The following is a 19001-nucleotide window of genomic DNA, read 5'->3' as shown; positions in this document are numbered from 1 at the left end:
CGTGGATCTGTTTTACAAAGTGCAGCTAGCCGGTCGTCAAACGATTAGCAATGCAAACCAATGGGTTGACACAAGAAAAAATTGCATATAGAATAGATAAAATATTAAATGTATATTTGCAACACATTGAAGCTGTGCACCTCCTCCTCTAGGCTCTCTAGTCACGTGACGTTTTGTAGAACCAAAATGGCCGCGGTTGTATTTTGACGTATAATAGCTAGCTACTTTTCTTTTTGTTTCCTTCTTGGTAGAAAACCAGCAAACGAGAGACTTTTTGGAGGAACTGTATCTTGCCACTCTCCGTATACTGGTGTCCTAGTTTTTATCTTGAAGACAATCAAGACTGACACATATTCGTTGAACAAGTTAGACTATGCATATTTAGTTCTAATACAGGCTAGCTAGCTGGCTCTGGCTGGCACACAGTAAAGCAGTTGAAAGTGAAATAGCTAGCTAACTTAGCTGCGATGGAGGAATTGAGCGCAGATGAGGTAAGGTGACAATGAAAAAAGACTTTAAATTAGAAGCGTAGCCATATTTTACTGACATAACAATTTGCACCCATCTTTACAAAGTATGTCCTTTCCTTCGGGCTTCAAGTCAAATGGTGTTGCTACTAGCCGACATACAATTAGAGCTAGCTCAGTCTAAATTGAAGAAATGCATCCGCGATAAAAAAAAAAAAATAAAAAAAATCCCCATTTATTTCAACACCAGCACACGCAGGTATGTGTCAGACAACGCAGTCCGTAAGACGTTTGTGTACGAGAGACAGTTAATATAACGGGGTGAACGAACGAAGCTGGATGTGGATGTTTGTGTCACCGTTGCTAGTACGCTAATTTGATTTAGCCGGAGCCCAGTGCTAACTAGCTAACGTGATACAAGAGGCTGTGCACAAGCTGGCCCATGGCTTACATTGTTTTCATAACGAACAACCAAATTCTCACTAATACGTTGAATCGTTTTCTGTTGGCAGATGTTTTCTTCGCGTTATATTTTGTCAGAGTAGGTTACATCTAGTTTTTGGGGCTGATTTGTCAAATGTTCTTGCGGTAAGCTAGCTGACAGTCGCTAACGTTGTTTTGCTAACAGTCAAAAATTAGCCCGTGAGACGACTCAGCATAAAAAACACACATCGGGCCACCATTGTGCAATCAAATGTGGGCCGAGTACGTGGTCACAGAGCTGTTCCCCTGAAACCACACACAACATATTTCTCTCTCTGCAACCTTGCAGCCGTATGTAGCCACTCGATCAACTCGCAACCGAATATGCAGTTGATTTTCCGTAGTTGTTAAGCTCTCCAGCTGAGTTGCGACGATCAGTGTTCACATCTGACTTTGTTCGTAATGTAGGTTGTGGTGCATTTGTTCGATAAGGCCCGTCTTTCAAATTTAACACCATGCTACTGTAAAACAGATGAATATAAACCGATCAGTACTTCAGTGATGTGTGTTTTTCGTTGGGCTAATTATCAGATATATCACCTTGCATTTATTACTTTGCGAAGACTAACTGTGCGAATCATTTATCCTGAAATATAAACCAAGTATGGCTAATCGTCACATTTTATCTATGTATTCAATCTCAATTTAATCTAAACTCATAACATGTCATGTGTGTACATAGTATTTGGACTGAACATGCAAATGTCCTGGTATGTTTATTAAAGATTCGCAGAAGGCGACTGGCACGACTGGCAGGGGGACAGACATCACAGCCCAGCACACCTCTCAGCACACCCCTGACCTCCCCACAGAGAGAGACTCCACCTGGACCCCTCCATGGACCCTCAGGTGCCGCACCCCAGCCCCTGCCACCAGCTGCCTCCCAATCATTGGGGCTCAATGTCCACAGTGGTACCCCTGCCACATCCCCTATGGGCACCTCTGGTAAGAACTGTAAGAGAGCTACATGTTTTGGGATGTATTTTTTGCTGTTTCCTGTAATTACTGTTTTTTCAGGTAATTCGTCAGGCTAAATAGGATTCAGCCAGTTTTGCCTGGTTGTCATCGCAGAGTTGTTGTAGTTGTTGTTAACCTCTTGCGTGATCTGTAGTCTAATGCTGTCATCCTACTCAAATTGCCCTGTAACCCATTGTTTTTGAGGCTTGGAAGCTAAACAGCCTTGGTTGTTTGAATTTGAGAGCAACACTGAAAGGGACCTTTATATTTGTGATGTTGATATTTGAACAGCAAGAACCAGTCTTACATCCTGAATGACATCAAAATAAACAGCAGCAGGTTGTTGTGAATACAATGTGCCTGTCTGATACCAGGTGTAGGCCTTGCTGTAAAGAGAATTGATGCTTTCACCCGTGCGCTGCTCTAGAAAATGCACTAGTTATGTATGGATTCAGTGACACTTTCCTGGCATTGTTTGTTGGTATGCGTAGGTGTGGTGGTGTTTTACAATGGTATATTTTTAGGACTTTTAGGGCCACTGCTCCTTTTCACAACTGGTTAAAATTTGTGACTTTCTTCATTCATTGTAGTCATGGAAGTCTTCACTGCATGCCAATGTGTTTGTAATGAATATTCTAATTAACACAACAAGGATACAGAGTGTTTATTTGGCTCAACAGTTGGTAATGATATGGTTGTTGTGCATCCAGGAGAGAGTTGTTAATTCCGGCCCTTCATCCACAGTAAGGTCCTGGATGTTAATCAGCTTTCTTTCTATGTGTTTGCAGTAATCAGGGCTTATAATGGTATGGCACACCATGTTGATTTTAAAAACACCAATCTGAGCCTTTGCTCACCCAGTGTGACAAAGCAATGGCTTCCTCCATAAACAACAGCCCTGATGTAAAAAAATTTAATTGTTTAAATGGCCGCTTAATCATGTCTGATCCACTGTATGTCATGGTGTAGTAAGGTGATAGTATGATTACTGTCAAGAAAGCTTGCAAAAATGCAAAACCATACTCTACAAGAAATAAACCAGAGGCCTCATAGAATGATGAACATAAAGGAAAGAGTCACAACATTTTTAGAGGAGACCTAAAACAGGATTCTGTCTGTTTCTCCTTTTCGAGCAGCAAAAAAAAAAAGCAAGCAAACCTCAAACTTCAAACTTGTAATCTAACATGAAGCCAGGCCAGTAAGAAAAAAAATATTAATTAAAGACTTAAATCAAAACATTATAATACATCCGTACCACTTTTTTTGTGCTTCAGAGGTGCTCAGTTGTGATGTGCTGTTTCAGGTGTGGCATATGGTAGTCAAAGCAGCGAAGGTGTCAGCTCCCTCTCCAGTTCCCCCTCCAACAGCCTTGAGACTCAGTCCCAGAGTTTGTCCCGATCGCAGAGCATGGACATTGACACTGCCTCCTGTGAAAAGAGGTAAGGATTTTTTCCAGTGGCGTATTGCATGGCCCAGTTCAAAGGCTTTATAAGCCCTGTGACATGACAATTTAAAACAGTACTCTTCCTAAAATCTGTTTTGTTTATGAAATACTTCTCCATTGTGGGCTTGGAAGGTTGTTGTAAAAAATTATGTTGTCTGCAACAAAGAATGCAATGCAATGAATATCATGGGTTTCTTAGTATATAAAATAACAATACAGACTTGTTTGTATTTATTGTGTTTGTATTTATTCTTTTGATTGTTTGTAACAAACAATAAAAATTATAGTATTACATATCAAGGCCATGTTTTACAAGATCTGGTAGTTAAGTTTGTTGTAGAGATGAGTGTTGGCATGTTCTGCTTAGAGGTGAAGAGACTTACTCAGCACTGCACCTCTCTGTTTTATTCCAGCATGTCCCAGGTGGATGTGGACTCAGGGATAGAGAACATGGAGGTGGAGGACAGCGATCGCAGGGAGAAGAGGAACTTGACTGAAAAGGTAAACAGCAGCAGAGAACGTTACTCAAACAACTTTTAAAATGAGAAAGCATGAAAGCGGTCTTCAGGTATTTACAGAAAGATAATTGGGGACTTTCCACAGACGCTATTCTTTGTTTCATTTTCATTTACCTCAGTTCACTGATACATACCTGTCTCTTGACATACCAGAGAGATCATGAGATAACAAATATCATGAGAATCAGATTCATGCAAGCCCTTTTGACATTTACACTGTCTCTGGCTCTGGAGTCACTGTTGTCTCTCTGTTTGTGCATCTCAGGAAACCTCTGCAAACTCAGATGTCTCTGAAGAACAGGCTCTGCAGCTCATTTGTAAGATCCTCCGCGTATCGTGGAAGGAGCAGGATAGAGATGTCATCTTTCTCCCTTCACTGGCTGCAGAGTTCCACCAGAACTCTAAAGATGGTACGTGACAGAAAAGCGTCTTTATCTTTGTCACTATATTAATCTGAACGACTGTTCCCTCAGTGAAAAGAGAAAGTTTTGTTTACAACCAACAGATTCCTACGTGTCGTAACCTGACCGCTTATGATTTTTTTTTCTTTCTTTCATGTAGCATACTCTGACTTCAAAGACCTGATCGGCCAGATCCTGATGGAAGTCTTAATGATGTCCACCCAGTCACGTGTCCACAACCCCTTCGCCAGCTTGACCGCCACCTCTCAGCCAATTGCGGCAGCCAAATCTCCCGACCACCGTCTGACGCTGGTGCAGCCCTCCAGCCTAGGTGGCAGTCCCATGGGCCCCAGTGCAGGGTCGTTTGGAGCCAGCTCTCTGTCCAGGCAAGTAACTTGACTCGGTGTAATGAGCTCTGAAGACTCCTGGAGACATATCAAGTCTGGTTGACGGTTGTCACATATGCTCGTCTTCAAAAGTGGTTTAAAGTTGGAAGCAGCCATGTGTGTTTTTTCTTTCTTATTTTGCTTTGATCATTTCTCTTTTTTAAGACATGGTTGCCTGATTATTTTTGCCAATGACTGTCTTATCAATGTTGTCCACAGTCTGTATGGGTGTGGTAGTCCTCACTCAGTAGCTTTGGATGCAGCCAAGAGGACTTCTCCATCTCTCCCCACCCCCACTACACCTTCTCTACCTTCTACACCTTCTACCCCACAATTCATTGTTCCCCCCAGTCCACCGGTTACTGCTACTCCAAGACATTCTCTCAACCCTCCATCTGCCCCCATGCCCATCTCCCAGCGCTATCGCCCTTACTCTGTCGCCTCACCCTGGGGGGCTCCTTCCCCTTCTGGTTCGGGTCACAGAGGCTTTAGTTTGTTTGGACCCTCTCCCAGCCCTGCAGGGCCCTCTGTTCCTCCCAACACCCCAGTTCCTGTGCCACCACCCAGCCCCCAATCCCTCACCTTGAGCTCACCTAGGGCTCGCAGCCTATCCTCCTCCACACCCCCTCCCATGGTTCCCCCTTCTCCCAGATCAAATGCCCGACAGACCGCCTTTGGTTCCAGGATCCCACCGTCTAGGTATTTCATCTGTGTGTGTTGCACATGCAAGCAAACATACTAAAACCTTTGTGTGAACCACCAGAGAGTCTTTCAACTAAATGACCAGATCCCTTCTGTTTTATATATTGGTCCTTATATTAAGTCTCATGTAGTCAGTTCTCATCAGCACATTCTTATAATAGTCTCGACTGAGTGAGACTTAGACTGCTTGTCTAAAAATCAGTGAATAACCTCGTATATTAGCATTTCTAAGTTTAAAATTAAGTAGTAATTAAGTATCTAAGTAGTTAAGTGATTAAGTTAAATAGAGCAGCAACTGTAAAGATAAATACACTGTATGTAGTGTATTATAAATGCCCAAAGAATATGGTTTGGGGAATCAAAAAGAAATACAATCAAACTTTTCATACTCCATAATATTTCAACTACATTTCTTGAAATGAAACAACAAATGCTAATATATGTGGTCTTCAGACAATTAACAAGAATTCTAGGTTCTTTATTTGCAGTATTAAGACTGCTTGGTGCTAACAATTTTATTTGAAGATCTAACCCTTTTGCAAATAGCTAATCTTAAATATAGTTTAATAAACATTTTTAAAAGGCCCCTCATTGCTATAAAATTCTCCAGCAAATAAGATGTTCTTTTACGCCTCTTTGCATTTGTCTGCTGAAGGCAAGTTGTAAAGAGACAGTGACACTCAGTTCAGTTATCGGTTGAAGAAATGTTCTGACAGTATATAAAAGCTGCAGACAAAATGGCATTAATGAATATTAAAAAAAAAAAAACAGCACAAGAAGTAGTTTTCAGTCAAGCATGCAACTATCCCGCATTCTTTCCTTAGTGCTCCCTTCTTCTTCTGTCCTCTTTTAATGTGACTTGTTACCATTCCACTTTTGTCTTCATGTTTTTTCACTTCCCTTCTGTCCGTTCATTCTTGCACAACATCCTTTTTTCCATTCTTTCCCTCTCTCCTCCCGCCTTTTCCTCGTCATGTTAGCCCCTTTTCGCTCCTGTTCTTTGCCCTGTCGGACATGTCTCAGGACAGCAGTGATGAAGATTCTGAGGAGGAGGAGGAGGATTTTGCACGGGTTCAGTTTGGGTCCAGGTACACCACTGCACGGTGTGTGTTAACGTGTGTGTGCTTGCTCAGTGATGGGCCCACTGCATGTTCCAGTGGGTCCAGGAGCATTACGACTAACGGTGCACAAACACACCAGGGAATAGTGGTGAAAGATGAACTGATGGAGGCCTACCCAGCTTTGAGAGCGCTTTGCTTGTTTTGGTCATCAGAGGTTTAGACATAAGATCCAGTAACTGAAGCTATTGGTGTATGATATGATGGTAAGTAAGAAATACAGTCTCAGCAGATGAAGAGTAAAGTAGTAAATGCGCTGTAAATAGCTATAGGATAGAGAAATTGTCCTGTATTTCATAATACATTTCTCAGCCTTTTTATTTAATATTTATTGGGTAAAGTCGATCGAATTTAATTTTTAATCTGCATGGATAGCTGCAGTTTATTTTAATGTACGACATAATCCTGCACATCTCAGAGAAATGATCCCCCAACCCTGAAATAGCATTTAAATACATAAATGGAAAATTTCCAATACACTTTAAGCTATTTAGTACAGCCTGAGACTGGAATGTAAATGGCTAATAGACTAGAACTGTGTGTTTATGAATTTTAGGAACTGTGGATCTGTGATGAAGTAAGAAAAGACCTTATTTCCTGCTCTGTGCATATTTTTGCTACTACATAGTAAAATGTTCAGTTGAAGTCAAATTGTCCTCAAAACAGCAAAAACAAACTATTAATTCAAAGCCTGAGTTCACCCTCCATATCATCGCTCTTCAGGAGAACCTGGCAGTACTAGAGTTACGTTGTGATTTAAGTTGTCAGTATAACCTGTTGTGTTGATTTCATTATTACCTTCAGGAACAGTTGTAACCCAGGGCAGCGGTGCTATTCCTGCATTGCCTGTGTCCAATGGACAAATAACAAGGTTCATTTAATTACCTCCTAAGGTTTATTGTGCTTTGAAGCAGCTCACATACAGGTTGTACGGTTACAGCTGATGACTAACAGCATTTCAAACTCGCGTCACCACATTTGTCAGTTAAATGTGACAAGCCGAAACATAATATTAGCTTCAAAGAAATGCATTAAACAGCTCTTGACTATTTAATATTATATAAACTTTTTTTTTTTTCCTTTTTCAAGAGCTCAGTACTGAGGTTCTGAAATGCTGTCACTAATGCCTTATAGTTTGTTTCTTTCAGGACTCTTGAGAATGGGTTTGTGCTTGTTAACCTTACAGAAATGATAATGTTTGATGCTAACAGTACATCTCTTTGTGCTATGCTGTTTTTTCTCTTTTACTTAAAGAACTCCCTCTCTGTCCTTGTTTCTGTGTTTACCTTCCTGTTTTACAGTCTTGGTGCATGTGGAGGGGGGATGTCCTGCGATTCAGCCAGCGACCGCTTCACCATTGAAGCATGCAAAGAGACAGAGATGCTGAACTACCTCATTGAGCGTTTTGACAGTGTTGGCATGGAGGAGAGGAAAGCTCCCAAGGTACCTGCAAGGCAGAGAAATGTCTCAACCTGGTATTGTTTAGAAAACTGACGCAAAAAAATATATAAAGAAGAAAACCATTCAAAAGATACTGTAGAAGCATGTGAGATCATTTTTAGTCCAATAACCCTTGTGATAGCAACAACGGATATTTCAGGTTCGTTTTTAGCTTATTCATCATGTCTAAATTAGCTACAAAATGTCCTGAGGACAGAAGAACAGTCTGTACTTCAGAGACTAGCTGCAGGCCAGTTGGTCTGGAAATGAGTGGAGGTTTTCCTCGTCTAAGAACACTGTGATTCAACAGAGTCTGGAGGAAGTTTCTGTGAAATTGTCAGCATATATTTTTATCACACTTCTGACCGTTTTCTCTCTTCTCCTATCTTTCCTGTCTCTCCCTCAGATGTGCAGCCAACCAAATGTCAGCCAGCTTCTCAGTAACATTCGCTCTCAGTGTATTTCTCACGTTGCCCTGGTCCTGCAAGGCACCTTGACCCAGCCTCGGTAAGCAAGCAAGCCAGCAGCACACTGTGACAATCTTTGGACTATTTTCCTATCTGTCATTATATTTTTGTACATTCTGTTCCTTTTTCCTGTCTGGGTCTCCATAGCAACTACTCTTTCACCTTGCCTCCAGACCTGTTATTTATTTATTTATTTTCACCACAGCGTTTCTGTCTGTTCTTCTGCATGTAGAAGTCCTCTTCAGCAGTCTCTGCTGGTACCTTATATGCTGTGTCGGAACCTTCCATACGGCTTTATTCAGGAGCTGGCACGCATTACCCACCAGGAGGAAGAAGTGTTCCGACAGGTGGGAAGCACATCCATCCATTTTTATTTATTTATTTTTTTACATATTTATACTCCAGGATCAGACTTTTGCTGAAACCTATTACAGCACACAGTGGGTCAGGAAGACACTGCAGACGCACTCATATTGAGTCTTCTCAACCAAATGAACTACACGTACTCATGTTTACTCAGATTAATAAACTAAATCTGTCTCTAGAGGTAAGAATAAACCTATGAGGTTGCAGTGAGTGATACCGTGTTTATGTCAGACACTCTAAAACTCCTGCAATAATTCAAAGGTGTACTTATCCGCAGCTTGACACAACTAGATTGCTGCAAATGCAGTTTTAAAGTTGACACCGCACTGATGCATGACACGTTTAATATCGCTCCTGTGTCTTCATTTTTCAGATCTTCATTCCCATCCTCCATGGGCTGGCTCTTGCAGTTAAAGAATGTTCTTTTGACAGTGACAACTTTAAATTCCCCCTCATGGTAAGGAGATGTTGTCCTGACCTGATCATTACTGTAGTACCAGACAGAAGATGAGACTTCGTGCAGTTCCAGTTACAGGGGTTGTTTGGTACAGCAGGACTGAGATTCTGGAAGCCTGGCAGACAACCTGTCTACTCAGTAGATAGAAGAAGACAGCTCCAGATGTATTGCATATCCACCCTATGTGTGCAAATGTCTTTAAATATACATATAATGGTGTTCTCATTGTGCTGCTTCTCCTCGTATGGGTATTGCAATGATTTTCTTGAAAGTCTTATCCAGAAATTCTGAGTGAAACAAAGCCACGGTTTTTAGTCACCATTCATGCTAGCACACACAATAATAAAGAACCATAATCTGATTCGGGACATTTGTGCATTTAAGTGATTAATTTTCCAGAACAGTATTGTCATTTGAGCTTTGTATGAAATGTGTTGTGGGCTGCTTGTCAGAAAACGCAGTTGGTTTTAATTTGTTTGTGACAGTTGTAACCGTGAGTCATCAACTAATCTCAGACTTAAAATTGTAAATGTTATCAGAGTCATGCACAAACCAAACCAAACCATATGTATTGTTTTGTGGTCATAAAAATACAGCATGTTACCTGATTACTCAGTAAACTAAACAGGACTTATTAAAGATGTGCATTTTGTTTTTTTGTTTGTTTGTTTTTTTCACAGGCATTAGCTGAGCTTTGTGAAATCAAGTTCGGAAAGACTCACCCAGTGTGCAATTTGGTGAGTAAAGTATTACTGGAGCTAAATTATGGCATTGAAGTGTCCATTATTATGTCCTCGATGCTCAAGTTATTTAGGCCACAAATTTTTCCAATTTTGTCACAAAAAAAAAACAAAAAAAAAAAAAACAGTTCCTCTGATCAGGTATTTCCTTGACGTGAATCTTATCTGTGAGTCTGGTTATTGTCTTTGTTGTTTATACCTTCCTCATACCAACATGCCCAGAGGCCATTACACATAGAATGTTGTGCTTATTTATTTCATGACAATCTTCCTGCTCCACAGATGAAGGGCAAGACAAAAAGTCCCTGTAAATGGAAAATGACTGGTCTTTATTTGGCAACGTAACAATCTTTTGTTTATATTAAACTCCCTTAGTTTCTTGTTATCTCTAGTAAACAAAAATGGGTTAATAATATAACTACTGCATATATATTTGATGCCATGTTTAGACATTTAGCTTCTCTTAGTGAGTTAAACTGAGTGAGCAGGTAGGAATATATTGTTCAGTTCATTGTATTCCATGTTTCTTTTACTTTCACAAGTACTTAACAGACAGTAAAATGTGTTAAATGTTTGTGACTTGACAACATACATTAAAAAAAAAAAAAAAATCTGTGGAGCCATATGTAATATGTGTGTCTATCATGGATCCTCTGTGCAGGCAACGTCACTGCCTCTGTGGTGTCCCAAACCTCTGAGCCCTGGTTGTGGCAGAGAGATCCAGAGACTGTCCTACCTGGGAGCCTTCTTCAGCCTCTCTGTTTTTGCTGAGGATGATGTGAGTTGTCTGTTCAGTTAAATGACTGCAAATTGCAAATTGGCTACAGTCTGGCACTATTGAATGTATTCTCATTCTTGAAGTTCCTGCCAGAAGCTGAGAGGTGTCTGAGAATGGAGAGCAGACTTACTTCAATTATCCTTTAGAAACAGAAAATTGCAACAAAGAAAGTTGAATGCTGTGCAAGTCATTTTTCTATGTGTCAATGTTTTTCTTTTCCTTTTAGAGCAAAGTAGGAGATAAGTATTTCTCGGGCCCAGCCATCACCATGGAGAACACGCGAGTTGTCAGCCAATCTTTGCAGCACTACCTGGAGTCTGCGAGGGTGAGTCTCCACTTTAATGTTTTTATGTTGTATCCGTTTTATCAACATAGAATAATGTGTTAAAGTTGCGTGTCGTCTTTTTCAGGGTGATCTGTTCAAGATTCTCCACAACATTCTGCTAAATGGAGAGACGCGCGAGTTAGCTCTTAATTACATGGCAGCTTTAGTCAACTACAATGTGAAGAAAGCCCAGATGCAGGTGAGTCGCAGAGGTCATTCATTAAAACACGATTAAGGTTTAACAAACTTACACTTTAAGAAAAACACTAGTGAAAAAACAGATTTACTTTTATACCACGCCTTTATTATAAAAAATGTTTTTTCTGTTTAGAGAGTGTTTGCATGCATTTTGAGTATTAACCATAAGCTCTGGTGTGATTTTTTTTCCAATGCATTTCAGTGACCTGAAGCCTTGATTTACCTGAATTTAAGGGTTTTACACAGTGCTGTGCAAACATTTGGTACTATTAACCTCACCTTAATGAATTGAAATGGTCTCTAGAATTATAAATGTTGCTATCATTATTTATGAATATTATTTAACAATCTAAAATCTAAAATAATTCAATTCATTTTTAAGGAGTTTGAAATTTCAATTTGAAGTGTGGGAGAAAAAAAAGCAAAAATATATGCACCCACTGTGTCATCTGGACTTGTTTCAATGAAAAATGCTGGAGGCAATTTTTTTTATTTTTTTTTCTGACTTGCTGACTTGTTCTCACTCTTCTCTCTCCCAGACTGATGACAAGCTGGTGTCTACAGACGGCTTCATGCTCAACTTCTTATGGGTGCTGCAACAGCTGAGCATGAAGATCAAGCTGGAGACAGTGGACCCTTATTACATTTTCCATCCACGCTGTCGCCTTGTTGTGAGCCTCGAGGAAACGCGTCTAAAGGCCACTATGGAGGAGCTCAAGAGCTGGCTGACCGAACTGCGTAAGTTTACATAAATGAAAATACATGGATGTGTGATTCTGAGGACTTAAGGTGTCATGATGTCTTTGTAATAATGTTTTGTTGTTGAAGTTTGAAGTGAGTAATTGGTGTTATGCTTTGGTGTTTCAGTAATTCAAGTCGACTACACGGTTCATAAACTGCTGCCATTTTGAGAAATCTGTTAATTGCACATAGAGGAGCCATTTTGCATACTTATCAGTTCTCTGTGATTCATCAACATGCCAGATTTGTGATTTTTCTTTTTTTCCTCATACGTAGTCCAATTAATCTTGGATGAATCACTCTTGTGTTCCTGTCTCCATATTCCCTCTGACTCTGCTTTATTTGGAGTCATCTACAAAATAACAACAGCTACACATGCTGCTCTATTTGCAATTCATGTCATATGATTGAAATGATTTAAAAAAAAAAAAAACCTTGGAAACGTGATATTTAACTGCAGAGATCTGGCAGACTGGTCCTGATTGAAGGCATTTTATTTGTGTTTCTGTATTGGAAATCATGAAATTTATTTGTTCACACCAACAGACGAAGACCCCACCAAGTTCTCAGAACCCAAGTTCCCCACCGAGTGTTTCTTCTTGACACTGCACACCCACCATCTGTCCATCCTGCCTGGCTGCAGGCGCTACATCCGCAGGTTGCGAGCCATCCGCGAATTGAACAGGTATACACACACTCTCACACTCTCACTCACACACACACACACACACAGGTATCCAAAGCAGGCTTAATCTTTGTGGGTTAATATTGCCATGTTTACCCTATTAGGACCGTAGAGGAGCTCAAGAACAGTGAAAGCCAATGGAAAGATTCTCCCCTGGCCAGTCGACACAGAGAGATGCTCAAGCGATGCAAAACCCAGCTCAAGGTCAGTTTTGCATCCTTGTAGATGCACCTGCTGTCTTCCCCTCCATTTACTGATTAAACCTTGAACATTGATTTGAAAGCAGAGACCTGCAAAAACTCCTCTCTCAGTCCACTATAACTGGACATTAGAGGAGTTGTACCCAGAACTCTCCTTGAATGCTGAAACATGCAGGATTCTACAACAGGGCATATTTACAGAGATTTGATCATGTGTGACTTTGTCCTGTCAGAAACTGGTGCGAGCCAAAGCTTGTGCTGACGTGGGCCTTCTGGATGAGAACCTGCTCCGCAGATGTCTGCAGTTCTACAGCACAGTCATTCAGCTCATTCTCCGCATGGTGGACCCTGCCTACCCCAAGTGAGGCTCCCCGCCACTGACAAACCATCTTTCTCATTGTAGTGATATTGATGTAAAAGTATTTTTTTTTTGTCATTCAGTGTTTCAGGTCAGAGTAAACTTAAAAGGAGTATGTAACTGTCATATGTATTTCTTCATTCATTATGCAGCATTACCCTGCCACTGAACCCTGAGATTCCCAAAAGCTTTGCTGCTCTCCCTGAATTCTACATCGAAGATGTGGCAGAGTTTCTGCTTTTTGTCGTGCAGTAAGTTCATAGTTCAGTCTCACACACGTGTCTTGTTGGTCACGCATGTCTGAACAATGAATTGCAGATCGCGGTAATAAAATCCTCCTGCTGTATTTTATCTGTTCAAAAGAAAGGACAATATGAGGAAAAATAAAGATTTAAAATGTAACACAAACACACAGTAATACCTTTATCAATACATAATATGTGATCTATCAGTTTTTCTCTCCTGTCTGTTTAATCCCTTCCTCTACCTCACCCTCCTCCTTTGTTCCAGGTATTCTCCCCAGGTTTTATATGAGCCGTGTGTCCAGGACATTGTCACCTTCTTGGTGGTGTTCATCTGCAGCCAGAACTACATCAGGAACCCCTACCTTATCGCCAAGCTGGTGGAGGTGCTGTTCGTCACCAACCCTGCTGTGCAGCCTCGTACTCAGCGATTTTCTGAAATGATGGAGAACCACCCGTTGTCTGTGAAACAGCTGGTCCCCGCCCTCATGAAATTCTACACTGGTCAGTATACTGTAGTCCTGAGCTGCTGTTGTGCTGAATGGGATATAGTGTAGATTGTAATTTGCAAGAAAGAATAATAAAGTAGTTTGTATTTGTTATGTAGCTGAGCCATAAATATTTTTTTTCTGATCTTGATCCTTTCCTTTTTCACTCCTCTGTCTCTTCTGGTCAGATGTTGAGCATACCGGCGCCACCAGCGAGTTCTATGATAAGTTCACTATACGGTACCATATCAGCACTATCTTCAAGAGTCTCTGGCAGAACATTGCCCACCATGGCACCTTCATGGAGGAGTTCAAGTGAGTGTGTTTTTCAGAAGCTTTTTTGGTCGAGGAGAAACGACAGATTTAGTTTGGGGCAAATTACTTTCTCACTTGGATCAATTCCGACTCGACCGACTCTTTCATCTTCTTTTGTTCTTACTCCCTTCTAGCTCTGGCAAGCAGTTTGTGCGCTACATCAACATGCTGATTAACGACACCACGTTCTTGTTAGACGAGAGCCTTGAGTCCCTGAAGCGTATCCACGAGGTTCAAGAAGAGATGAAAAATAAGGAGCAGTGGGAGCAGCTACCTAGGGTCAGTGCTCATCATTAAAAGGTCTTATATTTATCTAACAGGTGTTGCATTTTTTTCAGCAGTAAAACAGAATATAAGATAAAAACAGTTGTAAATTGCAGTGCTAATGGCAAGTGTTATAGACTACATGGTAGAGATATTAAGTTATGAGCGTTCATGTCATCAAAATGCTTGTATGATGACAGAGTTGGTCATGAGAGGATTAGAATACAGTGCATTGATAGTATAACACTATGTTCATTAAACCTAGATTTTGACATGACCACTATTTACAAGAGAGAAACGTGTAGTCATGATAACTTTGATATGACCTGAATGCAGCATTAACCTCCAAAAGGAAGAGGAAAAAAATTGAAACCAGTAAAGAACAGTGACAGATGTTGCCAGGGATATTGTGACCTGGAGCATATTGTCGTCTTAACTCCCCGCACTGAAATTTGTGCTGAGATGTGAATCTAGTGGACAGCTGTTGAAGAAATAGTGTTGTCAAAGTGTTTTCCTGCCAAATTTTCAGGAGCAGCAGCAGAGCCGCCAGTCCCAGCTGACTCAGGATGAGCGGGTGTCTCGCTCCTATCTGGCTCTGGCCACAGAGACAGTTGAAATGTTTCACATCCTCACCAAGCAGGTCCAGAAGCCTTTCCTCAGGCCTGTGAGTGTCTCTGCCCCCTCTGGACATTTTGTAAAATGGTCACACTTACACTTGATCTATTCTGGGCTCTGTTATGAGAAGTGGTTTGTCAATTATACAATAACAGTTAATGTAAAGGCAGCATTATCTGCCTGGATTGGACATTTTGAGCCAGCCAAGCTATTCTAAACAGCGCCTTCTTCTTCACACAGGAGCTGGGGCCTCGTTTAGCTGCCATGCTGAACTTTAACCTCCAGCAGCTGTGCGGGCCAAAGTGTCGAGACCTGAAGGTGGAGAACCCCGAGAAGTATGGCTTTGAGCCCAAGAAGCTCTTAGACCAGCTGACTGACATCTACCTTCAGCTAGACTGCGCCCGCTTTGCTAAAGCAATTGCAGATGACCAGGTTGGCACCGATGGAGTTAGAGTTTATAGTTAATCACAAATACAGTGTTTCAGAGTGCTGGCTGACTCCAATGATAAACAAGTAGGAGGTTTTCGTGATGAATACTGGTCATGAGAAAAGGCTACAGGCGATTGAGGTCATCACGGTCATGATCGTATTGCCTTAAAGACATCAGTATGAAGACACTGTTGTGCTCAGTGAATGTAATACAGTTTCACCCAGGTTTCACCCTGCTCATCACAGCCATTAGTCAGAAGTCACCCGACTAATCATGAGCACCCAGTTCTCCCCAAGTAACTCGATCATGATGCAGTTCCCAGACCAAATACTGTCAGCTAGCTTCTGTTAATGTGTTGAGTGAAACGTTTGATACTTGCACTGTAACTTGATGTGTCTATGTTATACTGGGTCAGTTTTCATATATCACAAATTTGCCTCCAAGGGCTTTACAGTCTGCAGAGAGTGCAACTCCCTCTGTCCTGGTTTGTTTATGAAGAAAACTCTTAATGATACAGTTCAACTGGCGTACAAGTTCATTTTCTGATTTGCCACCATTGTTGTTTTTATTGCAATTTTGAGTGTGAATAGATAATATATGCACGAGGGAACCTAGCTCTTGCTTGTTGCACACAACCTATCATTTGCTTTCTGTGCAGCGGTCGTACAGCCGCGAGCTCTTCGAAGAGGTGATCTCAAAGATGAGGAAGGCTGGAATTAAATCCTCCATCGCCATTGAAAAATTCAAGCTGCTGTCAGAGAAAGTGGAGGAAATAGTCGCCAAGAACTCCCAGTCTGAGATGGACTACAGCGATGCACCCGATGAGTTCAAAGGTGTGTGTTTGTACACAGTGTTTTTAATTATTATACTTGCACCGGTTTATCCAGTAGGAGGTACATTGGCTGAAGAAGCACTGCATCCTCTTTCCCTCAGTGTCTCTGCCTCTATCCCATACAGAAACCCAAACCTACCCACATCTAGCAAGCGACTGAATCTTTGGCCCCAAGTAGATAAAGTCACTTGCTTAGAAATCTGATGTGACCTCAGGTCAGTCGGTGCAGACGGACATCATCTTCAAGAGCCTCTGTTGCTGTTAAATTCCAGACGTTTGCAGGGGATTTTGTAGCTCATAGAGGTCATATAGACAGCTTAGAGCAGGGCTATCATATAACCACAGACTTAATATAATCTAGTTCGAGAACGTGGCCCACATACCTCCTTTGATTCCCAGATATGCCAGCCAACCCACCACAGTTGATGGGAGTGTGCCATACAGGAGGCTTGAGTATCAACTTTCCATGTGGTTAAAATCTCCCACGGCAGGTTTTATTTTTGTAACGCACAAGTCCAACTGTAACAACCTTGTGACATTTCAATAAAGGGCGCACTTTATCGAATTCACTTATGGAATATTTATTGGGTATTTTCTTAACTGGTGTTTTGATAGGTGCGCCAATATTGCTGTCATATAAAATGTAATTTTCTCAGCAGTGTGGGTTGTGCATGTCACCGGCTCACACAGTCATGCGTTTGATGAAGACATGCCTTACACGGCAGTCATTGAGTTTAGGTGTTTTTCAATTTTCTTGCAAAAAACGTTTTTAATTTAATTTGTTTTATTTTTATTTTTTTTGCTTTCTCTTTATTCATAGACAGTAGCGAAGGGCAGAGGGTAGATTTGTCAGTAGAATACCTCTGTCCAGATCTATGCACAATCTTTGAATACTAAGTCCTGTCCAAAAACAAGAAGCAGCCTTTTTAGCAGGCTATGTTGTTTGTTTTGCCTCTTTAAAAAAAAGTGATATAATGACAGTAGTGTTCACTGTGATGAAAGAAAGGCACCAGTTCTTCTGTAAATCTCAATTTCTGTGCAGCACAAAACCAGGATTGTCAGTTAAAGGTTGTTGGTTGTTGTTTTGGGACTATTTGCATCTTAATCCTCTGCAAAATATTCATTATAACAGACCCTCTGATGGACACACTGATGACTGACCCTGTGATGCTGCCTTCGGGGAACATCATGGACCGATCCATCATCTTACGCCACCTGCTCAACTCTCCCACTGATCCCTTCAACAGGCAGCCGCTCACAGAGAGCATGCTGGAGTCAGGTAATGCCCTTACACCAGTTTACAACATTTGAAACTGTGTTGTTCAAGGCAAGAGCAAGTTCAAAATTCTATTTCTTATTAGTGACAGCAAAGCAATTATTAGATTGTAAATGTTAGTTTCTTCACAATCTGTTGTTAATTCTACAGTCCCTGATCTGAAGGAGAGGATCCATGCCTGGATGAGAGAGAAACAGGGTGGACGGCCTGTCTAAGGACCATGTTACCAATGTCCGGCCTGCTAACAGTCATCAAGGGATCTGTCGAAATCGCCTGAATTCAGTGTCACTACTACCAATGACAACAACAACAAAAAAAAAAAAAAGTTTGAATGGAAAAAAAGGAGACCTGATTTGATTTTTTTTTTTTTTATTCGCATTTACCCTTTTGTCTCACACCATTATCATGGTTCTAAAAACAAAACATAATAAAGTTAAAACTTTTAAGTTTTTTCTCATGAGTTTGTGTATATATATATCAAAATATATACATATATTTAACAAGAGTTAGTTAATGCATTATAATGCAGCAAGATTAAGTTTCCACCAACAGGTTTACCAGCGAGGTGCGTACATTCACCTCATGATCATTTTCCTTTGCTGTTCTCATTTTGTTTTGTAATACTGTGTACTTAGGCTTCATTAAAGACTTAAAATTATTTGAGGCCGATGGGAAGGCCATACATTTAGGAGAGTCTGAGAGTCTGGTTCTGATAAAAATGCTACCCCTGAGTTTTCATTACGAAAACTGTGACAATGATGAATTTGAGTCCACCTAATGTATGCTGGCGTCCCAGAGCTAACACATGCACAGTTTGTGCTTGTAGACGAAGTTCAGAACTGGGAATATCCATTAAGGATGTAGCTTAACGTAAAATAATCCTAAATGTTAGCTTCCTTTTGAGTACAGTAGGAAGATAAGCAGTGGTTTACCAAAATACACCACGTTCAGTTCCTTTTAGTCACATTCTCCCTGCTGACTTCAGTAGACTGAATTTACTTCTTGTGTGTGCATGGCCTCAAGTCCAGAACCTCCTAAGCGCCTCATGGAAAAACAACCCTCTTTTAGGTGAAGTGAAAGGACCATGAGAGAATGTAGCATGACCACCAGAAACACCACCGTAGGAGCACACCATTAAAAGTCAGAGCCACTGACATCTCACCTCAAAATGGTCTCTTTCAAATGGCACTGTACCTAACTTGACCTTGCTGACCTTAACTGTACAGGAAATGATTTCCTTTAACCACATACCTGTTTTGGAAGCTAGGATTTTGAACTGAAATAAATGATGATGCACATTATTTCACA

General features: G+C 40.9%; 1 protein-coding gene across 4 annotated transcripts; it reads left to right on the top strand.

Annotated features, from left to right (window-relative positions):
- Nucleotides 1-194: 194 nt before the first annotated feature.
- ube4b (ubiquitination factor E4B, UFD2 homolog (S. cerevisiae)) lies at nucleotides 195-18003 on the top strand. Of its 4 annotated transcripts, none has more exons than XM_041052017.1 (29): nucleotides 195-491; nucleotides 1676-1895; nucleotides 3211-3346; nucleotides 3765-3852; nucleotides 4135-4279; nucleotides 4431-4656; nucleotides 4876-5355; nucleotides 6339-6446; nucleotides 7778-7919; nucleotides 8323-8423; nucleotides 8616-8730; nucleotides 9123-9206; nucleotides 9887-9943; nucleotides 10608-10724; nucleotides 10951-11049; nucleotides 11135-11248; nucleotides 11787-11985; nucleotides 12535-12673; nucleotides 12778-12877; nucleotides 13107-13234; nucleotides 13384-13482; nucleotides 13742-13977; nucleotides 14150-14276; nucleotides 14411-14555; nucleotides 15070-15204; nucleotides 15396-15587; nucleotides 16244-16418; nucleotides 17550-17696; nucleotides 17844-18003. In XM_041052017.1, exons 1-29 carry the CDS (start codon nucleotides 468-470, stop codon nucleotides 17906-17908), a joined length of 4143 nt encoding a protein of 1380 aa, XP_040907951.1. In that variant the 5' UTR covers nucleotides 195-467; the 3' UTR covers nucleotides 17909-18003. The 4 variants fall into 4 exon arrangements, with proteins under 4 accessions (XP_040907951.1, XP_040907975.1, XP_040907967.1 ...); XM_041052041.1 differs by having other exon boundaries at nucleotides 4876-5379; nucleotides 6282-6446; XM_041052033.1 differs by lacking the exons at nucleotides 4876-5355; nucleotides 6339-6446.
- Nucleotides 18004-19001: the final 998 nt, after the last annotated feature.

The sequence above is a fragment of the Toxotes jaculatrix genome, chromosome 2 (genome assembly GCF_017976425.1).
Source record: "Toxotes jaculatrix isolate fToxJac2 chromosome 2, fToxJac2.pri, whole genome shotgun sequence".
NCBI classification, from domain to species: domain Eukaryota; kingdom Metazoa; phylum Chordata; class Actinopteri; family Toxotidae; genus Toxotes; species Toxotes jaculatrix.
Note: the sequence above shows the minus strand (reverse complement) of the source record. Positions and strands in the feature narration are given on the sequence as shown.